We start from the raw sequence: 26,461 nt of genomic DNA, 5'->3' as shown, positions 1-26,461 counted from the left end.
GGGTTATTGGTCTCACAACATCAGACACCCTCGCCCAGGCGACCCAGCCGGGGTTGATCAGGCCCCGACTTGCGTCCCAGCAGCAAACGCTCACGGATCAGCCATCTTAATAACTACACTGCAGGGATTGGGAGATTCTTGTGCGTGGAGGGACTGGGCTCTGTGGGGTGAGTCCTAGTCGGGCTCCTCCTGCGTCTCACCATGTTCAAGGCCTGTGAGCTGCACCTCTTTCTCCTTCTGCGAGCATTTCATTCTCGCCTGATGGATTTTTAGGCCATGGTGGTATAATATGACTGACAAAATCTTAAAATAATAGTGGAATTTCCTTGAAGGAAGGGGATCTCCTGAGTGAATATCAGATTTTTACATATAAGCTACAGGATACATTTACATATTTCAGAATGGTGTAAAAGAAACAGGGTTGTCATAGATTTAAGTCACGGAGTAGTACACCATAGAAACAGACTATAACCAAAGAGTTTACCAGAAGCATTATTCTGGTAAATATCTTCTGCATCCTTTCTAAAGCCTCCACATCCTTCCTGTAATGGGGTGACCAAAACTGCATCCCAACCAAAGTCCTATAAAGCTGCATCATGACTTCCTAATTCTTGCAGTCAATACCCCAACTTTAAAGCAAGCATACCATATGCCTACTTTACCACTCTATCGACTTGTGTTGCCATTTTATGGGAGTTATGGACCTAGACCCCAAGATGCCTGTATACATCAATGCTGTTCAGGTTCATGCCATGAATTGTATATTTTCCTCTTACATTTGACTTCCCACAGAGCAACACCTCACACTTGCTCAGTTTAAACCCCATCTGCCATTTCTCGATCCATTTCAGCAACTGGTCTATATCCCGCTGTATACTTCGCCAGCCTTCATCACAGCCCATGACCCCATCAATCTTGGTGCCATCTACCAACTTACTAACTAGCCCATTTAAAACCAAGTCATTTATATATATCACAAACACCAGCACAGATCAATGCAGAACTCCACTAGATATAGACGTCCTGCCTGAATATTGTCCTTCCATCATAATTCTATGTCTTCTATCAGTGTGCCAGTTCTGAACCATACAACCAAGCCACTGTGAATCCCATGGGTCTTAATCTTCTGAATCAGCCTATCATGTGGGTATACTGTCGTGCATGCATTATTTTGGAGCTATATACCCATTCTTGCTTCCATCTGAATGCTACAGATCATCTTCATTTAATTGTTTGCAATGCTGAGAAGTTAGATAATAACAAATAACACCCGATTCCACATTGGCAAAAATGTCAACTACTGTGCAGGTGTAATTAAGAGTAGAGTGAAACAGTGCAAGGAAGCATCGGCATGTTTTTCATAAAAGTTATAAATAACACTTGAAAATCCACTACAGCAAAAGTTATGATTAATGAAGTAAGGAAAAATCATAAACATATCCCAGCAGCATATTCAATATGTTGACGCTTTAAAAAAGACTCGGCTATTAAGCAGTTTTTTTGGTTTGAGGTACTTACTGGAAATTGCAGTACAGGTGAAAAAGGATGGGCTGGTACAGTCTTTATCTGAAAATTAAAGCAGACTAAAATTCTGAAACAAGCAAGCTTGGTAATGAATGTAAAATACCCGTACTGTAATTAATTACACAAAAACTGCAAAGGGTAAACCATAATTTACTCTTTGCTCATGAGAGCTATTAAGAAAAAGGAACCAAATGGCTGAACAGAAGGCAGTAAATTCTAATCTTACCTACAATAGCCATATTATGAAAACAAAATTAAATGGCGGGTTGACTTCAAACTAATCTTAAAGTTTCTGATTGACTCCTCGTTTACGTATCTTTTTGCCTTGCAGTTAAGAATAGCAATCTTTCATATTGCCTTAAAAGTGATACATTACTTTGATTTAGTGGTATACTACCACATTCTATGGGACTTGGCATGTGTGACATCAGGGAGATCTCATCAGATACAAATTGTTATTAAATAACTACATTCTTGTGCTTTTGGTGGTGCTGGACAGCATATTTTCACAAGAATTTAAGGTTATTTTTTCACATACACACAGTTTCATTTCGCTTATTTATATGTTTGATACAAGCACAAATAATTTTCAGTGAACCTGGTGAGTGTAAAGGGAGCATGAAATATACATGCGCACCAGACCTCACCCCTGGCTGCCAACCTGGTTATGTTCCTGAAACCTGGTGTTCTACATCCCAGCTCGGGACGCAGCCTGCATGCACTTGGAACCTGGCTCATATTCCAGATTAATGGCAAAACCGCCAGGACTTCCAAACAAATTATACAGGATTATTGTTGTTTTGCTGGATTCAATTGACAAGTTTACTCTCAGAACCACCAGGCCCCTCAAGCCTGTCCCACTATTCAACATGGGTAGGAAAGAACAGCAGATGCTGGGTAAAATTAAAGATAGACACAAAACACTGGCGTAACTCAATGGGACAAGCAGCATATCTGGTGAGAAGGAATGGGTGATGTTTCGGTCTGAAGAAGGGTCCCGACCCAAAGCGTCACCCATTCCTTCTATTTACTATGATCTATATGGACCTCAATTCATTTTCTGATATAACTCTCAATTCCTCACTGCCCAAGGAGTATTCTCATGAGAAAACAAGCCTTTTGTTTAAACAGACACGCAATTCTTTATAAAATTATATAAGCAATGACTCATGGCTAAAGCAATTTCAGTCTTGCTCAAAAACTCCGCCAAATTAATCAGCTCAGTTTCAGAATTTAAAGGTTTTAAGTATAATTACAAATAGACAGGCAAAAACTTGCAAATTACCATTTCAATTTCCATGAAAGAACACATGTAACTTTCATTCCATATTTTGAGTCTTAATGGGCAAACATACATTTGAACAATAGATTGATTCCTGATCAGTCCTGAAGTAATCACCGTCATAACTTGAATTAATTCATTTTATAGGGGAGTTATTTGAGATTTTCCAGACTTTGAGCATTATCCTGGGTACAATGTCATTCTGCTACAACTACATGCCATTTTGCAGTGTCATGAACGGACATTGAAAAACACTGTAAATGCTGCAAGGAAATTATAAGGACAATAGACAATAATTTGAGCAATAGAAAGATAGCATAATTTCTATGAACAATCAAAAGATTGTTTTGGAGACATTTGATTGATTGGTGATGTTTTCCAATGGGTACAAACTTAATTTCCTAAAATGACAGATATTAAATACAAACCAGAGGGGTAGCTTCAGTGAAGTCCATAAGTAGATCCCCTGGACTGGCCAAATCGGTTTGGTCTTCTTCTGAATTCTTCTGATAAAAAGCAAGTGTTATAAATCTTCATTAGGAAATGTTTCAAACAATTTGGGCCTACTTCACATTATATTTACATGGAATTTACTTTCATTTGTAAAATCCCTCACATGAAAAGGGAAAATGCAAAGTTCTAGAAAGTGTGCTCAGAATGTAAATGGAGTGCTAATTATGTGAAATGCTAATGTAACACAGAGAACTAATATGCATAACTAACATGCAAAATGAAAGAACCAGACTCAATAATATAGTGCAACATTGAAATAATTAGTGGAGAAATTGCTGATGGTTGTTTATTCGTGAGTGGTCCCAGAGAATAAAAAAGTGGGAGTTAGATACAAAATGTCGAGTTTCACTGTAAAGTGTGTCTGTGATAATTGGATAGGGTGCAAAAAAGATTTAACTTTGTTGACTCTCATGACTTCACAGGGGTGTAGCCTGAAGATTCCTGGGGGAAAACATTCTGGTCCACATGCAACACAATAAAAAATACTTACCCAGTTGATTTGTGCTTAGCTCATTAAATCATAACTACATCTCGTGCTCAAGTTGACAGAACAAATTCCAGATTATCACTCTTCCCCAACCTGTTCCCTGATTTATCACCTTTCATGTGCTAGTGTATGTAAAGCATTGCTGAGCTGGGGACTTGCTCTGTGCTTTCTAATTTTCTTATATTATAACAGCAGATATATTTGTAAATCATTCATTATGTCTGAATCCATTTTGGATGTCCACAAAATATATCGATGCCATGCAAATGCAAGTTCTTTATCATTTTTGCATTCTTAAGTCAGAGTAAAAGTTGGCCGTACACCGAAATCAATCACATCATTTGGTTTGCACAGAATATATAATATATCATTGGAGTTTGGGTTCAAGAACTACTGCTATAATCTTAAACATATAACACAGCTATTATACAATAAAAATAATAAAATATTGTAGACAAAGGATAACACCATATTTCAACTAACAATACAGAAATAGTTAAACATATTTAAGAATGTCATTGTTTTTGTTAGTGGGAAATTACTTGATTAAAAACCCTTCTTAATGCAATATCCATACCCTGATGCAGGTGGGGTACTGCAACTGTCGAACATCAGCAGTGGATAGTTTATTGACAGGGGGAGGACTGCTTCGTGTGGCTGCAGCTAAGGCAGGAGGCAGGTCATCTTCATCACTATGATTACTGTAAGGAACGAGAAAGGACATTCTTATAAAAACAGTCATCTGCAATCAACAAGCAACATTGTAATTTCCAAAGAACCACTTAATCCACATAGAATAAGCTTTTGCGAGTGACAACTTGTTGTACAATTGTTGAAAATTTAAAAATCTAGCAGACAGCTTGCAATGCCAACCAAACTTGAAAATCAAACTAATTTGTGCTTTTTAATTTTTTTTTAGTTAGTCCTGGCTACAAATGAATACCTTAATGAATAACAAATACAGGTGCACAACCTTTTATCCGAAGATCCAAATAACGAAAACCTCCGAATAGCGGACATTTTTTCAGTCCTTGAAGAAAGTTCCTTGAAAACGTTCACCGAGGGCGGCCCGCAGAGGTGACAGCGGAACCTCCGGTCGGTCCTCGAAGAAAGGGGAACTAAATCCCCATTCATAAAAGAGAAGGTGAGGGTATATTGCGCGGGAGGGTTAATAATTGACAATCTGCTGCTCCCTGCCCGCTGAGTTAAAAAGTTCCCACGGTAGACTCACGATACACAGTGTATCGTGAGTCTTGGGTGGGAACTTTTTAACTCAGCGGACAGGGAGCAGCAGATTGTCGCTCCCTTCAGTTTCACCCCACCTACACCCCTCTGCTTCCATGCCATGTGTGTGACCCCTTCCCTCCCCTCTCCAGCTCCCCGCCCATTGCACCGGCATGGGGGCTTTGCACTGTCTTCACGTCGGCGATGCCAGCAGGTCAGTGCCAGTCACTGGAGACGTCAGGACCAACGGGGCACCGACCCCCAGGCCCACTGCAAGCACGGAGATCCCAGATCAGCAACTCCAGCCCAGCCCCGCTCCAACTCCAGAGGAACACGCTCCCCGTAGGGCAAAAGCTGATGGTGTGCAAGGTACGTCTTGTTCTTGGGGTCGCGCAGCTCGGGCTGTGGGCGAACTGCCACTTGTCGCCGTAGCGGCCCGTCGGGGAGCAGATTCCTCTGGAGTTGGAGGGGGGTATTGTGCTGTTTGATCGCCCCCTGCTATCCCAGGGACAGGGAATCAGGACGTTCACCGAGGGCGGCCCGCAGAGGTGACAGCGGAACTTCCGGTCGGTCCTTGAAGAAAGGGGAACTAAATCCCCTTCATAAAAGAGAAGTGGAGGGTATATTGCCCGGGAGGGTATATCGCCTACCTGGAAGAAACCGGACATTTTTTCCAGGATGTCGTCTGCACACCAAAGCTCACGTTTGGCGCCAAACGCACGTCGCCTCTGCTACACACGGATATAAGAGCGTGAAAATGTCGCCTTAGGCCGCCTAAGGGCATGTAGCCCCGCTAGGGTGACATGAGTGCGAGAGGTGATTCAATGCTGCGGTCACAATTCATTCAACACATTGCATTTCATACAGACATTTATTCTGCAAGAAAAAACGACATTGAAGACTCAAACTCGCGACCGAGGAACTGCCGGGATCAAGGCGCAAACTCGCGACCTTGCGGATATGAGCCGAGCACTCTACCACTGAGCCAGCCATTAAAATCTACGCAAAAAAATTTCCATTCCGAAGGTCGACAAATTCCGAATTACGAAAAATGTCTGGTCCCAAGGCTGTTGGATAAAAGGTTGTGCACCTGTAGTGCAATCCTCTTCAAAGAAATCAAGGAGTGTGACAGGACTGCAAATTCAGCCACAATATTTCTTCAGAGACAAACATGAATGTATTTGCAAAATTTACTTGCTCAAACAAATCATTTCCTTATTTCTCCTATCTTAAATCCTTCCCATTTCCCACGATGAGTTACTGGGTTTCCTGCAGCACCCAATAGTTTTGAAAAATGTTTTGAAAAATCATCATCGGCGGTCACTCAAAATGAGTATGACTGTCCTCTCCTCTCCATAGGGTCTTCTACTTGTGGGTCTGCAGATGTCTGTAGAGGCCGATCCGCGATGTACACACCTTGGTGCAACGTGGGCAGTGGAGACTGGTGGTGGTTGGTAGTCGTCGAGCCCCCCTTCTCTCTCTCCTTACGGTGCTGTCACTTTGTCTCTGCGACACGGCTCCATTTCATGATGTGCAGCTCCTTCCTGCACGGATTTCTCCAGCAGCCTGTCCAATGCAATGTGCTCCCAGTTGCTCGATGTGATGTGGAATTTCTTCAGACTGTTCTTGATGTTGTCCTTGAAGCGTTTCTTTGGCTCGCCGACCTTCCTTCAATTGAGAGTACAGGATTTGTTTAGGGAGACGTGTGTTGGACATGCGGATGACATGGCCAATCCATCGAAGTTGGTGCTGCATTATTGTGGTGGTGATGCTGGTCATGTTGGCTTCCTCCAAAATGCTGATGTTGGTGCGTTTGGCCTCCCAGCTGATCCTCAGAATCTTTCGTAAGGATCTTTGATGGTATTGTTCCAGGGCTCTCAGGTGCCTGCTGTACGTGGTCCATGATTCGGCTCAAAAGAACAGGGTGGAGAGGACAACGGCTCTGTAGACCAGCAATTTTGTTTGAGCCTTTACGTCTCGGTCTTCAAAGACTCTTTTCCTGAGTCTGGCATAGGCGCCGCTGGCACCAACTCAGGCGAAGGTTGACCTGATGATGCATCTCTGTTTGACCCCCGTTTCCACAGTGAGGGGCTCAGATTCAGAACCGCAGTTGCTGAGCACTGTGACCAACATGCCATCATGTAGAAGCCTCAATATTCTGATGTACTTGTTGTGACAACCGTACCTTGATAGTATGCTCCAAAGAGCCTGACGGTCTACAGAGTCAAAAGCCTTTGTCAGGTCTACGAAGGCCACGTACAAAGGCTGCCTTTGTTCACGGCATTTTTCCTGGAGTTGGCGTGCTGTAAATATCATGTCTGCTGTACCTCTGGATGGGTGGAAGCCTCACTGTGATTCTGGGAGTACCTCCGCAAAGAAGTGGTAGAAGTCGGTTTACGAGGACACGAGCAAGGACTTTGCCTGTTGTTGACAGGAGCGAGCGGCCCCTGCAATTTCCACATTCAGCCTTGTCCACCTTCTTAAAAATGGTTACTATTAGAGCATCCCTGAGTTTTGAGGGTTCTTCTTCTTTTTCCCAGACCTTGAGTAGGGCATGGATGTGGTACAGCAGCTCCGGTTCACCTTCCTTTAAGATCTCAGCTGGGATCGCATCTGATTAGGGATGAGGGGTACTGATTAGGGATGATCTGCCATTATCACATTGAATGGCCAAATGGCCTACTCCTGCACCTATTGTCTATTGTCCATTTTGAACCTCTGTCATAGTGGAAGGTTCTTCCATGTCTTCTCTGATGGGACTCTGGGGGATGCGGTGGATAATGTCTGGTTCAGTTGTGCTGTCACGGTTGAGGAGTTCCTGCAAGTGCTATTTCGTTCGGGCGTAAATGGACACATTGTCCTTCCGTAGTTCTTGTCCGTCTTTTGAGCGCAGGGGGTTTAAGCCGTGGTAGCTTGGACCATAGACGGCCTTAGTAGCGCTGAAGAAGCCTCTGGTGCCACCCGAGTCTGCGAGTCTCTGGATTTCCAGATCCTTATCTGTCCATCAAGAGTTCGTAAGCTCCCTCTCCCGGCTCTGGACGTCTGCCTTGGCTCTGGAGTGAGCCGCTCTTTTGGCCTTGCAGGTTACATCATTTTGCCAGGCACGAAAGGCTTTCCTTTTCTTGGAGATGAGCTGTTCTATCTCTGTGTCGTTCTTGTCAAAAAAACCCCTGGTGTTTTCTTGACTTGCACCCCAGGATGTTTTTACAGGTATCAAGGATGATGGATTTGAGTCGGCTCCAGTGCCCTTCAATATCATCAGGATATTCCTGTTGGAGGCTTTCCCCAAGAGAAGCCTGAAGTCACAGCTGGGTGGCAGTTTCCTCCAGGCTTTCAAGATTCAGCATTGGCCGGATCTGCTTTGTTTGAATCCTCCTCTTCCTCTTGAGTTTGATGGACATCATGGAGCGGATGAGGCAATGATCTGTCCAGCAGTCATCTGCATCGATCATGGCCCTTGTGATGTTCACGTCACGGCGGTCCAGAATACAGAATCTTTATGTTCCTGTTCGGTTGAAAGGAAACAGTAAAAATTGGAAAGAGCCCTGGTTTTCAAGGGAAATTGGACATCTTGTTCGGAAAAAGAGGGAGATCTACAATTATTATAGGCAGCATGGAGTAAATGAGGTGCTTGAGGAGTATAAGGAATGTAAAAAGAATCTTAAGAAAGAAATTAGAAAAGCTAAAAGAAGACATGAGATTGCTTTGGCAAGTAAGGTGAAAGTAAATCCAAAGGGTTTCTACAGCTATATTAATAGTAAAAGAATAACGAGGGATAAAATTGGTCCAATGGAGAGACAGAGTGGACAGCTATCTGCAGAGCCAAAAGAGATGGGGGAGATATTGAACAATTTCTTTTCTTCGGTATTCACCAAGGAGAAGGATATTGAATTATGTGAGGTAAGGGAAACTAGTAGAGTAGCTATGGATACTATGAGTTTCAAAGTAAAAGAAGCGCTGACACTTTTGAAAAATATAAAAGTGGATAAGTCTCCAGGTCCTGACAGGATATTCCCTAGGACATTGAGGGAAGTTAGTGTAGAAATAGCCGGGGCTATGACAGAAATATTTCAAATGTCATTAGAAACGGGAATAGTCCCCGAGGATTGGCGTACTGCGCATGTTGTTCCATTGTTTAAAAAGGGTTCTAAGAGTAAACTTAGCAATTATAGGCCTGTTAGTTTGACTTCAGTGGTGGGCAAATTAATGGAAAAGATACTTCAAGATAATATATATAAGCATCTGGATAAACAGGGTCTGATTAGGAACAGTCAGCATGGATTTGTGCCTGGAAGGTCATGTTTGACTAATCTTCTTGAATTTTTTGAAGAGGTTACTAGGGAAATTGACGAGGGTAAAGCAGTGGATGTTGTCTATATGGACTTTAGTAAGGCCTTTGACAAGGTTCCTCATGGGAGGTTGGTTAAGAAGGTTCAACTGTTGGGTATAAATGCAGGAGTAGCAAGATGGATTCAACAGTGGCTGAATGGGAGATGCCAGAGGGTAATGGTGGATGGTTGTTTGTCGGGTTGGAGGCAGGTGACTAGTGGGGTGCCTCAGGGATCGGTGTTGGGTCCTTTGTTGTTTGTCATGTACATCAATGATCTGGATGAAGGTGTGGTAAATTGGATTAGTAAGTATGCAGATGATACCAAGATAGGGGGTGTTGTGGATAATGAAGAGGATTTCAAAAGTCTACAGAGTGATTTAGGCCATTTGGAAGAATGGGCTGAAAGATGGCAGATGGAGTTTAATGCTGATAAATGTGAGGTGCTACACCTTGGCAGGACAAATCAAAATAGGACGTACATGGTAAATGGTAGGGAATTGAAGAATGCAGTTGAACAGAGGGATCTGGGAATAACCGTGCATAGTTCCTTGAAGGTGGAATCTCATATAGATAGGGTGGTAAAGAAAGCTTTTGGTATGCTAGCCTTTATAAATCAGAGCATTGAGTATAGAAGCTGGGATGTAATGTTAAAATTGTACAAGGCATTGGTGAGACCAAATCTGGAGTATGGTGTACAATTTTGGTCGCCCAATTATAGGAAGGATGTCAACAAAATAGAGAGAGTACGGAGGAGATTTACTAGAATGTTGCCTGGGTTTCAACAACTAAGTTACAGAGAAAGGTTGAATAAGTTAGGTCTTTATTCTCTGGAGCGCAGAAGGTTAAGGGGGGTTTGATAGAGGTCTTTAAAATGATGAGAGGGATAGACATAGTTGATGTGGACCAGCTTTTCCCTTTGAGAATAGGGAAGATTCAAACAAGAGGACATGACTTCAGAATTAAGGGACAGAAGTTTAGGGGTAACATGAGGGGGAACTTCTTTACTCAGAGAGTGGTAGCGTTGTGGAATGAGTTTCCAGTAGAAGTGGTGGAGGCAGGTTCGTTGGTATCATTTAAAAATAAATTGGATAGGCATATGGATGAGAAGGGAATGGAGGGTTATGGTATGAGTGCAGGCAGGTGGGACTAAGGGTAAAAAGTTGTTTGGCACGGACTTGTAGGGCCGAGATGGCCTGTTTCCGTGCTGTAATTGTTATATGGTTAGATGGTTATATGGACCCTGGGATCCCCTGCTGGGGATCGCCGGAGAAGAGCTCCGACTGTCGGCCTGCGGCCTAGAACATCCTGAAGCCATGGTCTCCAGTAAGAAAGTGGCCGATTCGGGCACCCCAAGCCGCAGAGTGTGTTCGACCATCCCGACGTCGGAGTTTCGATCATCCCGACAAGAGGGCCTGTACATCGGACAGTCCGTAGCGGTGACTATGGAGGGTTCATGGCCACGACCGCGGTGAAGAGGACTGATTAAACTTTGTTGCCTTCCACCACAGTGCAGAATGCTGTGGTGGATGCTTATGTTAAATTCTATTGTGTATTGTGTGTTCTTTTTTCAATTGCATCGCTGCATGGCAAATTCATTTCACTGTACCTTGGTGCATGTGATGAATAAATTTGAACTTTGAACTCTCCACCCCTATCCTCTGTCATCCATGACTGTGCCAATTTTGTACCGAACTTACCCATTCACTGTGTGACTTTATCTTCTGGACAGGAGAACCCGTTAAATGCTTTACTAAAGTCCACATAAGACAATATTTAATGCCCTACCAACATTAATCATCTCTATCACCTCCTCAAAAAAAAAACTAATTTGTGAGGCAGAAAGTCCCCCCACACAAAGCCATCTAATATTTCAGGTGAAATCAATAGAGAGAATTATTATACTGGATGATGCAGCAGTATTGAAGTATTATACAGTTAAATTGTAAAGGAATGCAAAAGCTTTGTTTTAGCAAGCAGATATCCTAAGGGGACACAAGTTTTCTACAGGTCACATTTTTTTTGCCAAATGATTTGCATTTAGGTACTGGCATTTTCATTGACCACAGAACCAAGACAAGCAACTTGACGTTATGATTGATGCATATAACACCTGCAGGTTTACTGGCACACAGATATTGTATCTCATCAATCCAGTGATCTAATCCTTCTGTTGCTATGATATACAGCACGTCATAGCACTAAATGCATTTGGGATAATGCATGAGGTGTGGCCTTGTGTTACAACATTTATAATTAGGCATTGAAATACAGTGCAAGGTGATTAACCTGAACATTCAAAGCTTATTCATTTTTTGTTATAGGTGCTTAAATAAAGGAAAACATATTTCATAGAATACGCTAAAAGTTTTTCAAAATAATTATACTCACAAGCTGTATTGTCTTGTAAGTTTCCTGATACGAGAACTTTTTGGCCGTGGCTTGTCCTGAACACCAGTTGTTTGTGAGCCATCTTGTGATGGATCCAGGGACCTGGTACAGTTTAAGAGCACAGTCAAGATTTATAGCACTGACGTTTTAAAAAAATATTCACTTAAAATGGAATCAAATCATCATTTGGTCCAAACATTATCATTGATTATGGGAGGAAAATTATTTTTAAAGAGGCACTTTTGTGAAAATGTACTACGTGTCGACTATTCAAGAGGGATACGTGTTCGATCGTCACTTTTCAGTGTATAAAAGATCCTCAGCACAGCTTAGCAAAGGAAAATCTTTTGATCAAGATGTTTAACTTTAGTTCATACATAAAAATATATTGCAACTATTTTTCTGTAAGATCGAATGAAGAATTTGGTAAATGTAAAATGTATTGATTACAGAAATTGTTTAGTCTCCTCTCAAAGTATTCATTTATATTTTTCGAAGGGTAACCACCACTAACTCAACCCTGCTTAATCTCTCATGCCAAGAAGCTAAACCACATCTGAAATGTTAGCCATTATTAGCCATGGAGCCTTATTTAACTGCACAAAGAATCAACGTTGCATACCATCCTGTTCTCATTTACTTCCAAAATATGCACACATTTCAGTAACAATCACAGTCGGAGTTTTTCGCACTTCAGTAGCTTGCAGTAAATTGCGACAATAAGTGTTCAAATTTCTTACCCATCCAATTTATTTTCCCACTACTGTGCTGTGTATCTTTCAATGCTTACCACAAAAAATAAAACCCCTATCCCTCTGTGTATTCCAAATAAGGTGCATCAATAAACACAAGTCAGGCTGTTGTTCTTCATAACCTCACAGTGAGTGACTGCATTGATTTTCTAGTATTGATAAAATAATGACCGATTTGTAGTGTCCTCTTTCTCTTTTAGCAAAGCCTTCCGAGCAAATAATGGATCTCATCATTATTCTGCCTAAACATTCATTGTGACATCTTGTCACTATCAGTTCATGGAAAAATCTCCAAAGTTCCTTAAAGCTGCACCTTCAAGAATCCAAATCTCATGTCCTCTACATAACCCAAGTCTTTATGCAACTAATACGTTGTTGTGCGCAAATGAAACTTTATACTATTCGTAATTTACTTAACTTTATTTAAGCTTTAAGCAATTTATTTTGCTTAATACAAAAACTCAGAACCATCTGGCAAACATGGCTGATTCCGCAGGACTTTCCCGCTCGAAATACATTGCACATGCGCACATTCCGGAAATGTCCTGCACATGCGCACACTCTAGAAGAGCTCCGCACATGCGTCCACTTCATTCTCCCCTCCTATTTATAAGTTGAGACGGTCAGGAGGTTTAATACGTCTTGATGACCGTCGCTACACTGGAGCTTCAGGAGATAATGGTGTTTCAATAGCTGGTGGTAGATATATTGCTCGGTCATCAACTTCACATATTGTTATTTAGATGTACAATTTTAGAATTTCTTATAGAAGTTTCCATAGGGGATGCTGGAAGTGTTGGAGGAAGTTCTCGATTAGTGTTATCACAAAGTGGCAGATCTGATGGAGAAGACGAACATGGTGCAAGGTCACGAAGTGAGACAGTTGACTGACGTCCATCCTGATACATTATAGTTGCATAAGAAGAGTTGATATCAGTCAGTTCAACTTCATCAACAAAAGGCTCGTACTTATTTAATCGGACATAACGACAAAGCAACACAGGCCCAGGGCTAGTCAACCATGATGGCAGAGAAGTACCACTAGAAGAATGCCGTTTGAAGTTAAAGAACCGCTCGTGTGGAGTAGTATTGGTAGCAGTTGACAGTGGAGATCTGATGGAGTGTAATGCATCTGGTAGAACACATTCCCACTGCTGATCTGGTATGTCATTTGACTTTAAAGCCAGTTTCACTGCTTTCCAAATGATTCCGTTATACCTCTCAACCTGACCATTTCCAATAGGATGATATGGTGTTGTTTTACTTGTTGCAATTCCTCTATTCGAAAGGTAGTCCTTTAAATCTTTTGACATGAATGAGGTGCCCCTATCAGAATGTATGTAACTTGGAAATCCACAGAATGAAAACAGTTGATCTAAAAATTTGATAACCATAGCAGCTGACATATTTGGGCAAGGAAAGGCAAATGGAAACCTTGAATATTCATCAACTAAGGTAAGTATATAAACATTTCGAGAGGAGGATGGTAAAGGCCCTTTGAAGTCAATACTCAAACGTTCCATAGGTTGAGTAGCTTTGATCAATCTTCCTTCTTCAGGACAGAAGAACCTTGGTTTTAATTCAGCACAGATTCTACATGAAGCACACGTCATCTTCACATCTTCTGTAGAGAAAGGTAAGTTTTTGGAACGAACATAGTGCAACAAACGAGTGACTCCAGGATGACACAGCCCATTGTGAAGATCAGTGGGTGTAGCAGAATGAACAGAGGTACAAAATGCTCGAGTTAATGTATCTGGAGCAACATTATCCTTACCAGGGCAGTACTTAATTGAATAACTATGTGCAGATAATTCAATCCTCCATTCAGGAATGTTACTGTTTTTAATCTTCGTTCGTTTCCGATTTTCCAGCATAAAAGCTACTGAACGCTGATTTGTTATCAAAGTGAAGTGCTGGCGAGCAAGGAAATGACTCCATTTCCTCACTGCTTCAATAATTGCTGTAGCTTCCTTTTCGACGGGTGGGTAGTGCAATTCACTACCTTGGAGAGTACGAGATGAAAGCCACTGGTCGTCCTCCTTAATTTAATGTTGCTGATACTTAAATCAGAGGCATCACATACTACAACAAAGGGGAGATCCTCATCGATGGCGTGTAATGTCGCAGATTCCAATTGTTTCTTTAAAGAAGTAAAGGCACCAATTGCTGTAGAGTCAAGGGGGAAGGATTTTGCTCTAATCAAAGGTTGAATTTTGTCAGAAAAATTGGTATCCATTTAGCATAATATGCAAACATCCCAAGAACCCTTTGTAGAGAGTTTAATGTAGCTGGAATAGGTATCTCTTGGAATGGGCGGAGTCTTTCTGGGTCAGGCTTGATTATATCATTTCCAACCCAATAACCAAAAATATTAATTGATGACACTGATGTTATTGACTTAGCCTCATTTAATGTTAGATTTTTAGAATGTACAACATCTAAAAACCGTTGAACATTTTCATCGTGTTCTGCTTGGTCTTTTCCTGCAATAATTATAGTATAGTATAGTTTCTTTATTGTCATTGTAACATGAGCCATGTACAACAAAATTTAAAAATGTCAGTCAGCCAGTCAGTGCACCATTCAAACATTTCTAAAAGCTAACGATACATACAAGGTAAAATATTAAAAGATAAACAACTAAATTCTTATATTATCAAGATAAGGGAAAGTATCTTTAAAGTTTTCCTGTTCAACAAGTTTGTCCACCTCTCTATGAAAAACAGCCACACCATTAGTTACACCAAAAGGAACTCTGCAGTAGTAATATAATTTCCCATTTGCTTCAAACGCAGTGTATTTCTACTCTGATTCCTTCAAAGGAATTTGGTAGTATGCATTTTTTAAGTCAAAAGTAGAGAATATCTTATACTTAGCTAATGTATTGATAATCTCTTCTATTTGAGGTAATGGATATGCATCAAGCTCCGTGAACTGGTTTATAGTTTGAGAGTAATCAATGCAGAGTCTCTTTCTATGTCTCTTCAAGGGGCCTTAACCACGACAACGTGTGCCCTCCAAGGGAAAGAGCTGGGTTCTATACCTTCTTGCAAAAGATTAGTTACTTCTGTGTTGATAAAGTTCCTATCATCTTTACTAAAATGTCTTGATTTTGTAGCAATTGGCTTGCACTTGGAAGATAAATTAGTGAATAATGAAGGACATTCAACAGATGCAACAGAAAAACCACACAATACTGGTGGCTTTGACAATACAAGATCAGGCATAGTTCATACATTATTTGAAGTGATCTGTGCAGTTTCTGAAAATCCTGACCTAGAATTATATCGCTACACAAATTTTTCAAAATACCGAGTGTACCTCAGATTTATAGCTAGTTTTGTTCAGAATAAAGTCTACAATACAAGATCCTATAATTTGTGTATTGAGAGTTGTCAGAGCCATCGAGATTTCTCCATTTGAAGGAATTATAGTTAGATTTAGTCGAGACACAACGTTCACATAAAACTTTCTGAACTGCCAGAATCAAGTAGTACATTAAGTATATGGCCATTAATGGATACCGTTGTAGCTGAATGAGACAAGCTCTGAGGAAATGCAGCTGTAATTGCACATAAAGAAGGCGTATACATGGCAGCAGTCACAATTTTGGGCGCATACATGGTAGCAGTCACAATTTTAGTAGTTGCTTTGGACTTGCATACTCTAGCATAATGTCCCTTCTTGCCACAACTATTACAAGTTGCCTCTCGAGCAGGGCATCGCTCTCTCTTATGAATATTACCCCTGAAAAAGTAACAGTTCTTTTTTGAATAATTATAAGCTGCAGCAAGGGCACCTTTATCAGTAGAAATTGTTTCAGTTTGCTCCATATTAGTACGGGTGAAATTCTTTTGTAGTAGTTGCAGCAGAATACACATTAGATGAGCCATAAGCATCTGAATTTTTCTGTGCCAAGTAAGCTTGATTGTAAGCTGACTGTTAATCCAAGGTTTTGTGTTCTAATAGTCTGTCGTATATTAAAGGCGATGCCAAACCATTGATAAAAGAGTCTCGAATAACTTCCTGTCGATATTGATCAGCCTTAACTGCTTTGAAGGCACAGCCTTTACCAAGACTTTGAAGTTCTTCTAAAAAATTCATCGTGACTCACCAGGTTTTTGTTTCCGAGTAGCAAGGAGATGTCGAGCGAATATCACGTTGGGTGTCTTAACGAAGAGTCTGCTTAGTACATCAATAGCAGAATCATAACTTGTATATTCCTCTATGTAATCATATACATCTGAAGAGACGGAGCTTATTAATGTCTTGAGTCTGTCTGGTGCATCATTGCCACACTCATCAAAGAAGTTATTTAGTATACGAAGCCAGTGCTTCCAATTCTTTGCAGCAGCAGGTGAGTTGGGATCCAGATCCAAGCGCTGTGGTTTCAATAGTTTCTCCATCCCAAGTCGGACTGTTTGACTTCTAAGATTAAGTTGCTTAAATTGTTGTGAGGCAAATGAAACTTTACACTACTCATAATTTACTTATCTTTATTTAAGCTTTAAGCAACTTATTTCTTTAATACAAAAACTCAGAAACATCTGGCAAACATGGCTGATTCCGCAGGCGTTTCTCGCCCGAAATGGTTAATCTCTGGAACTCTCTGCCTTCAGAGGGTAGCTGAGGCCAGTTCATTGGCTATATTTAAGAGGGAGTTAGATGTGGCCCTTGTGGCTAAGGGGGTCAGGGGGTATGGAGAGAAGGCAGGTACGGGATACTGAGTTGGATGATCAGCCATGATCATATTGAATGGCGGTGCAGGCTCGAAGGGCCGAATGGCCTACTCCTGCACCTAATTTCTATGTTTCTATGAAATACTTCGCACATGCGTACACTCTAGAAGAGCTCCGCACATGCGCCCACTTCATACGTTTAATTGTGTAGGAAGGAACTGCAGATGCTGGTTTAAACTGAAGATAGACACAAAAAGCTGGAGTAACTCAGCGGGACAGGCAGCATCTCTGGAGAGAAGGAATAGGTGAAGCTTCGGGTCGGGACCCTTCTTCAGACTGAGAATGAAGAAGGTGTCTCGACCCAAAACCTCACCCATTCCTTCCCTCTTGAGATGCTGCCTGTCCCGCTGAGTTACTCCAGCTTTTTGTCTATAATATGTCTAATTGTTCCCTTGTCAATTTCTTGCATTCACTCTGAAGTTGTCACCACCTTCACCTCCATAATTGTGAGAACTACAAATTGGACTACACTTGCTTGATCCTAGTTTGCTCTATTTTCAAGTCCTTCCAGTTTATTTTACATTACTGAAACTGCTGCAACCAGTCAAAAATTATATTCTTAGTTGCTTGTGGCCATGGTCTTCGATGTGAGTAGGGGATAGACTCCTTACAGGAAGCAGGGTGGGAAGAAGTGTAGTCCAGATAGCCTAAAGGGTTCAAAGGTCTTTTATCGTCACGTCTATCGACAATTAAGAAACATTTACCATAATTTACATCATGCTGAAATCCAGCAGCCTGGGTTTGATCCTGACTTCTGGAGCAACTGTACACATTATCCCTGGGAGCATGTAGGTTTTCTCCAGGTGCTCGTGTTCTCCAATATCCCTAAAGGCGTGCAGATTGGTAAGTTAATTGGCTGCTTTCCGTTTACCTAACATGTAAGTGGGTAATCGAATTGATGGGGCGAATAGGTTACTGGTAAATTTAGTAGAGAAATGAGATTGCACTTTGAGTCACACAGATTCAATGGGCAGAATAGCCTCCTTCTGTATATGAATATATAGATGTGTGACAAGCAATGAAGCAGAATTATTTCGTTTTGACTGTAGAGGGCACTCTTTGCTATTAAATGCACCGTTGTGAAAAGGAACAAAACTGGATTCAATTGAATTGCACATCCTTGCGTATATTCTCAAAGAACGCTCATTCAAAACGTATATCAGAGAAAATTGCAACTAGTATAGAGCCAACTCACCAAAGAAAACGTTTTACCGCAAAAGATGCAGCTGATATAACCCCATGATTAATGTGAATGGTGATGTTTCATCAACAAAAAAATCCATAAAAATCTACCTTAGAATGCAGTAGTTCTGAGATATTAAGGAGGAATTATAATGTAAAAGAACTGTGAAGAGATTCGGCTTTAATGTAAAAGCATCCTTATACTGTAAAGGAACTGTAAAGAGACTCAGGTTTAATGTAATGGTATCTACAATTCATGTTAATGGACTAGTGCTAGGAATACAGTATACTTCCTCAAGTAATACAAGTTATTGGAAAGTGGTGAAATCATTGGACAAAGTCAGCATGGATTTACGAAAGGTAAATCATGTCTGACGAATCTTATAAAATTTTTCGAGGATGTAACTAGTAGCGTGGATAGGGGAGAACCAGTGGATGTGGTGTATCTGGACTTCCAGAAGGCTTTCGACAAGGTCCCACATAAGAGATTAGTATACAAACTTAAAGCACAAGGCATTGGGGGTTCAGTATTGATGTGGATAGAGAACTGGCTGGCAAACAGGAAGCAAAGAGTAGGAGTAAACGGGTCCTTTTCACAATGGCAGGCAGTGACTAGTGGGGTACCCCAAGGCTCAGTACTGGGACCCCAGCTATTTACAATATATATTAATGATCTGGATGAGGGAATTGAAGGCAATATCTCCAAGTTTGCGGATGACACTAAGCTGGGGGGCAGTGTTAGCTGTGAGGAGGATGCTAGGAGACTGCAAAGTGACTTGGATTGGCTGGGTGAGTGGGCAAATGTTTGGCAGATGCAGTATAATGTGGATAAATGTGAGGTTATCCATTTTGGAGGCAAAAACGGGAAAGCAGACTATTATCTAAATGGTGGCCGATTGGGAAAGGGGGAGATGCAGCGAGACCTGGGTGTCATGGTACACCAGTCATTGAAGGTAGGCATGCAGGTGCAGCAGGCAGTAAAGAAAGCGAATGGTATGTTAGCTTTCATTGCAAAAGGATTTGAGTATAGGAGCAGGGAGGTTCTACTGCAGTTGTACAGGGTCTTGGTGAGACCACACCTGGAGTATTGCGTACAGTTTTGGTCTCCAAATCTGAGGAAGGACATTATTGCCATAGAGGGAGTGCAGAGACGGTTCACCAGACTGATTCCTGGGATGTCAGGACTGTTTTATGAAGAAAGACTGGATAGACTTGGTTTATACTCTCTAGAATTTAGAAGATTGAGAGGGGATCTTATAGAAACTTACAAAATTCTTAAGGGGTTGGACAGGCTAGATGCAGGAAGATTGTTCCCGATGTTGGGGAAGTCCAGGACAAGGGGTCACAGCTTAAGGATAAGGGGGAAATCCTTTAAAACCGAGATGAGAAGAACTTTTTTCACACAGAGAGTGGTGAATCTCTGGAACTCTCTGCCACAGAGGGTAGTTGAGGCCAGTTCATTGGCTATATTTAAGAGGGAGTTAGATATGGCCCTTGTGGCTAAGGGGATCAGGGGGTATGGAGAGAAGGCAGGTACGGGATACTGAGTTGGATGATCAGCCATGATCATATTGAATGGCGGTGCAGGCTCGAAGGGCCGAATGGCATACTCCTGCACCTAATTTCTATGTTTCTATGTTTATCCAGATGCTTATATATATTATCTTATAAATATCTTTTCCATTAATTTGCCCACCACTGAAGTCAAACTGACAGGTCTATAATTGCTAGGTTTACTCTTAGAACCCTTTTTAAACAATGGAACAACATGCGCAGTACGCCAATCCTCGGGGACTATTCCCGTTTCTAATGACATTTGAAATATTTCTGTCATAGCCCCAGCTATTTCTACACTAACTTCCCTCAATGTCCTAGGGAATATCCTGTCAGGACCTGGAGACTTATCCACTTTTATATTTTTCAAAAGTGTCAGTACTTCTTTTACTTTGAAACTCATAGTATCCATAGCTACTCTACTAGTTTCCCTTACCTCACATAATTTAATATCCTTCTCCTTGGTGAATACCGAAGAAAAGAAATTGTTCAATATCTCCCCCATCTCTTTTGGCTCTGCAGATAGCTGTCCACTCTGTCTCTCCAATGGACCAATTTTATCCCTCGTTATCCTTTTGCTATTAATATAGCTGTAGAAACCCTTTGGATTTACTTTCACCTTACTTGCCAAAGCAACCTCATGTCTTCTTTTAGCTTTTCTAATTTCTTTCTTAAGATTCTTTTTACATTCCTTATACTCCTCAAGCACCTCATTTACTTCATGCTGCCTATAATTATTGTAGATCCACCTCTTTTTCCGAACAAGATGTCCAATTTCCCTTGAAAACCAGGGCTCTTTCCAATTTTTACTGTTTCCTTTCAACCGAACAGGAACATAAAGATTCTGTGCTCTTAAAATTTCCCCTTTAAATGTCCTCCATTTCTCTTCTACTTCTTCCTCCAAAGATGCTGCCCTCTCTGTTGATTATTTATTTGGTGTCTGACTTGAGTAAGGGACTTAATGGGTTAGAGTTAAACACCAGCAATCATTGAAGGCTCATTCCAAAAATATATTACACTGTCTGCTTATTAATAGACAATAGGTGCAGAAGTAGGCCATTCAGCCCTTCGAGCCAGCACTGCCATTCAATGTGATCATGGCTGATCATCCACAATTCCACAATATGTATCAATTTTAAAAAAACTTATAGACACAAAGTCGGCAATTTTTAATTCTAAGAACGGAGAGGGTGTTAGTTCGATCAGGTGAGAATAAGTGTAAAACCAGTCCCATCTTAAACAGAAGTGGGGAAGGTGGTCGTGAAACCAACTCATTTTTGAGACATGAGAAAATATTTCAGCGACAATATTAAAGTGTGTGAAAATTTTTACTTTAGCTCCAGATTTAATATTAATTAAATCAGTTCATTGAAGATAGGTGACAAATTTCAAAATGCAGTACCAAGTTAACTCACCACCAATTCCTTCTCCAAGTGATTGGTTTGGCCAGCAATCTGAACCAATCACTCCATAACCCAACATTCTGCAGTCTCCCTGCTTGTGATATTCTCCACATATCCCTGCCCCTTGTCTCCCACCCAATCTAGACCATGCTTCCCCAGTGTTCCAAACAAAGGATCTTATAATATGAGCCCCGCCAATCATCTGCACCATTTATTGGTGTCTTGGTCTGTAGGCCCACAGCTGATGTACCACAACTATTACTCTGCTCCCACTATCCAACATGGAATGCATGACCTTCTGCCTAACTGCAATGCACACCACACGTGCAGTACGGAGCCTACCTGGACAATCAACCAACACCTCTGTCACGTTGTAGAATTCCAAAAAAGTATGTAATCTGCAGATCTTGATATTGAACACCAGTAAAAAGTCAAAATAGTGGCCTGACCTATCTTAATTTGGGGAAAGTTTTCCATCGGAAGGTCTGTGAATTTTTCACTGGTACTGACTGACCTTGCTACAGGTGTGCTGGAGGGTTTACTCTGGCTGCTCAGTATTGGCTCCTCTTTCTTAAACTGTGAAGGAAAACCAACAATTAGTAACAGAATATTTTTTAATATAATCTGGTCACCAGAGCCAACAACAGCTCTATTCTTACACATGTATCAATGTCACAGCAACTATAGAACAGTACACAATTGATTTTGAATACTTTAGCTATCAGAGACAACAGGAAAAAGCAAAAGAGCAGTACAGAAATAACTTGCATCAACTATACATAAGTGCAAAAATGTCATTGCATAAAACAGACATAAATCAAATGTAGAAGGTAGACAAAAATGCTGGAGAAACTCAGCGGGTGAGGCAGCATCTATGGAGCGAAGGAAATAGGCGACGTTTCGGGTTGAGACCTTTCCTCAGTCTGACGAAGGGTCTCGACATGAAACGTCGCCTATTTCCTTCGCTCCATAGATGCTGCTTCACCTGCTGAGTTTCTCCAGCATTTTTGTCTACCTTCGATTTTCCAGTATCCTTCTTAAATAAATCAAATGTAGATATCTATTTCAGTGGATTTATGCATTCTGCTGAAATATGCTACATTGTTTACATGCCTGACAAACAAACTCTCTAAATAGACACTCAATTCTGAATTGTGTCAGAGGAATTACCAGATGACAAAGAAAAAACTGAAGGATGTTCTCAAAGCATCCTTGATAATTTACCAATCATTCTAGGGAATTTCTGATCCACAACTGCTCAAAACGGAGAAGGAACATTCAGGATAGCAATGAGAAATTTAAATCCCTACATCAACCTCATCGGTCACCTCAGAACTGGAGTGGGAGCTAGACATCCTCTATTCCAAATTACTGCATAAATTGAAGATGATTCTGTTAATGGAGCCTTTAATTGTAATTGGTTATGAGCTATTAGGGTTAATTCAAGGACAGTTGTAAATTGCGAGCCCCTGGTAAATTAATTTTTTTTAGCAAAATATATTTGTATGCATGTTTAATGGCGTTAAAATAAATATGCATGCCATCCCTGGGCCCAAGAACTTTATATGATGAATAGGACTCTAGCATTACAATATAAAATGAAGAAAATTATGTATTAAAGGATCAAGAGCATTCTACCATATAATGTAAAAATATATTGTTCTGCTATTACACTAATTTACACAAAAGTGATTCATAAAGGCTAAAAAAAAATGTATTACTAGAGAGACCATTAAATTTGCAAATTTGTACCTATAAACCTGGGAATAAAGCACACAAATGAATATATTGCAAATAGTGCAGTTCTCTGTGAGCAATTCTCTTCTGCTTTCTCTATTTAGCATTAAAACTTGAAGATGGAACATAACTATTCTATACCGTAACAATAGACAATAGGTGCAGGAGTAGGCCATTTGGCCCTTCGAGCCAGCACCGCCATTCAATGTGATCATGGCTGATCAACCCTAATCAGTACCCAGTTCCGGCCTTCTCCCCATATCCCCTGATTCCACTATCTTAAAGAGCCCTATCTAGCTCTCTCTTGAACGTATCCAGAGAACCGGCCTCCACCACTCTCTGAGGCAGAGAATTCCACAGCCTCACAACTCTCTGTGTGAAAAAGTGTTTCCTCATCTCCATTCTAAATGGCTCACCCCTCATTCTTAAACTGTGGCCCCTGGTTCTGGACTCCCCCAACATTGGGAACATGTTTCCTGCCTCTAGTGTGTCGAAACCCTTAATAATCTTATTTGTTTCAATAAGATGCCCTCTCATCCTTCTAAATTCCAGAGTATACAAGCCCAGCCGCACCATTCTCTCAGCATACGACAGTCCCGCCATCCTGGGAATTAACCTTGTAAACCTATGCTGCACTCCCTCAATGGTAAGAATGTCCTTCCTCAAATTAGGGGACCAAAACTGCACACAATGCTCCAGGTATGGTCTCACTAGGGCCCTGTACAACTGCAGGACCTCTTTGCTCCTATACTTAACTACTCTTGTTATGAAGGCCAACATGCCATTCGCTTTCTTCACTGCCTGCTGTACCTGCATGCTTACTTTCATTGACTGATGAACAAGAACCCCCAGATCCCATTGTACTTCCCCTTTTCCCAACTTGATTCCATTTAGATAATAATCTGCCTTCCTGTTTTTGCTACCAAAGTGGATAACCTCACATTTATCCACATTAAACTGCATCTGCCATGCATCTGCCCCCTCACCCAACCTGTCCAAGTTACCCTGCATTCTCATAGCATCTTCCTCACAGTTCACACTGCCGCCCAACTTGGTGTCATCTGCAAATTTGCTAATGTTACTTTGAATCTCTTCATCTAAATCATTGATGTATATTGTAAATAGCTGCGGTCTCAGCACCGAGCCTTGCGGTACCCCACTAGTCACTGCCTGCCATTCTGAAAGGGACTCGTTAATCCCTACTCTTTGTTTCCTGTTTGCCAACCAATTTTCTATCCATGTCAGCACTCTATCCCCAATACCATGTGCCCTAATTGTATCCACTAACTTTGCTCCCTGCATCACAGTCTTCTAATACTTATTAACAGCACAATACAAAAAAGCAAAATCAAACATGATGGCTTAGTTTTACCTGAGAAATATTAAGATATGTATGGAACTGACTGCATTTCCCTCAGTGCCTTCAAACAGCTAGGGACACACATGTAAGAATATATAAGTTCTGAAATCCTGACAGGCTCTCAATAGCAATTTTCCAATTTGCATTGATGCATTTTACTCCTCACAGAGTCAAATGGCAGATATCAACTTGGCAGTTAGATACATAGACAACAGGTGCAGGAGTAGGCCATTAGGCCATCACCGCCATTCATGGCTGATCATCCACAATCAGTACCCCGTTCCTGCCTTCTCCCCATAGTTATACCAGGAAAATAAGTATTTAACATGTTTTGAATAATTTTGGCCAACAAATACTTTTTATGTTTATGATTAGCCAATAAGACTATATTGAAAAAGGATCTCAACCCGAAACTTACCTATTCCTTCTCTCCTGAGATGCTGCCTGTCCCACTGAGTTACTCCAGCTTTTTTTGTCTATCTTCGGTTTAAATCAGCACCTGCAGTTCCTTGCTACACATACCATATTAATATATCTAGCTGATCTGATAGCTGCTGGTCATAGACTCTCCCACTACTGGAAACATCCTTTCTACATCCACTATTTCTAGGCTCTATTTGTATCATACACAATTCAAGAACTAAGGATAGAAGCATATACTTCCCATGGAATGAAATAATTCATCAGGGTTCCCACCTTCAAGGCAGCATCCATCTGAGCTTTAATGATGTTGCTCTTCATCTGATCAGGATGAGCAGAGGGTGATGCAGGAGAATGCAGGCTCTTTTCTAACAGCTTCTTTTCCTCAACCTGATGATTACAGCAGTACCCATCAATTTATAATTAGAGAAATATGTATTGTGGTACATAACTTCAGTTTATAAAATACAGATGAATATGATGATAACATGAATAAATATTACATTAATTCTTTTCATCAGTATTCCCTAAGAAAATAGACTTTGCAGTTGGAGAATTTAGCAAAGGGAACGGGAAAAAATCCGTGGAGGTGTCAATAAAGAGAGATGAGGTACTTTATGCGATAGCAAGCTTATTGATGGGATAAATCTCCAGGGCTGGATAGGATCTATCCCAGATTGTTGTGGGAGGCAAGGAAAGAGAATGCTGGCGCATTAATTGAAAATTTAATTTTCGTTGAGCGCAAGATTCCTTTTGACTGGAGGACAACAAATGTGGTCTTCCCCCTTTTCAAGAAGGGCAGCAGAGAAAATCCTTGAATGCTAACTATAGGTGAGTTTCATCCCATTCCTATAGTGTGTTTTGTTTTCAAACTGATTCTGCTATTTGTCGAAATTGTCTGTGAAGGTGGAATGTGTGAAACAGGAAATGTACCTGCCATACTTTGTCCTGCCGCTCCTCCCTTCCAACTTTCTTAACCCACCCCATCTATAATCAGTCTGAAAAAGGGTCCCTACCTGAAAGGTCGCCTATCCCTGTTCTCCTGAGCTGCAGCTTGATCTAATTAGTTACTCCACCACTTTGTCTCTTCTGTGTAAACGAGTATGTACAGTTCTGTGTTTCTAAATGTATCTCAGCTATGTTTTGCAAAGTTATTGGAGGAGTCAGGGGTGAGGTACTGTATTTAGATGTGTTGTCGACTCACAGCTGGGTCCTGGGTCAACGGAGTCCGCGGCTGGGGCAGCACCATAGAAAGGTTGGTGTGGCGGTCGATGGTGCCGCCGACCGACAGACAGACGAGGACATGGTTCCATTGTTTAAAAAGGGTTCTAGGAGTAAACCTAGCAATTATAGACCTGTTCGTTTGACGTCAGTGGTGGGCAAATTAATGGAAAGGATACTTAGAGATAATATATATAAGCATCTGGATGAAACAGGGTCTGATTAGGAACAGTCAACATGGATTTGTGCCTGGAAGGTCATGTTTGACTAATCTTCTTGAATTTTTTGAAGAGGTTACTCGGGAAATTGATGAGGGTAAAGCAGCGGATGTTGTATATATGG

At 41.1% G+C, this 26,461-nt stretch overlaps 1 protein-coding gene across 1 annotated transcript in view; it reads right to left on the bottom strand.

Annotated features, from left to right (window-relative positions):
- The window catches only part of LOC129710642 (band 4.1-like protein 4B), a 212,797-nt gene that overhangs the window by 10,197 nt on the left and 176,139 nt on the right, over positions 1-26,461 (bottom strand). The window contains exons 18-23 of the mRNA XM_055657793.1: positions 25,175-25,288; positions 21,896-21,957; positions 11,749-11,850; positions 4,384-4,507; positions 3,235-3,312; positions 1,519-1,566 (exon numbers count right to left, since the gene is read on the bottom strand). Coding sequence (XP_055513768.1) covers positions 1,519-1,566; positions 3,235-3,312; positions 4,384-4,507; positions 11,749-11,850; positions 21,896-21,957; positions 25,175-25,288 — 528 coding nt within the window. The remainder of the gene's footprint in view (positions 1-1,518; positions 1,567-3,234; positions 3,313-4,383; positions 4,508-11,748; positions 11,851-21,895; positions 21,958-25,174; positions 25,289-26,461) is intronic.

Source organism: Leucoraja erinacea, chromosome 2, assembly GCF_028641065.1.
Source record: "Leucoraja erinacea ecotype New England chromosome 2, Leri_hhj_1, whole genome shotgun sequence".
In the NCBI taxonomy this organism is placed as follows: domain Eukaryota; kingdom Metazoa; phylum Chordata; class Chondrichthyes; order Rajiformes; family Rajidae; genus Leucoraja; species Leucoraja erinaceus.
The sequence above is the reverse complement of the archived record's forward strand: the minus strand, read 5'-3'. Positions and strand labels throughout refer to the sequence as shown.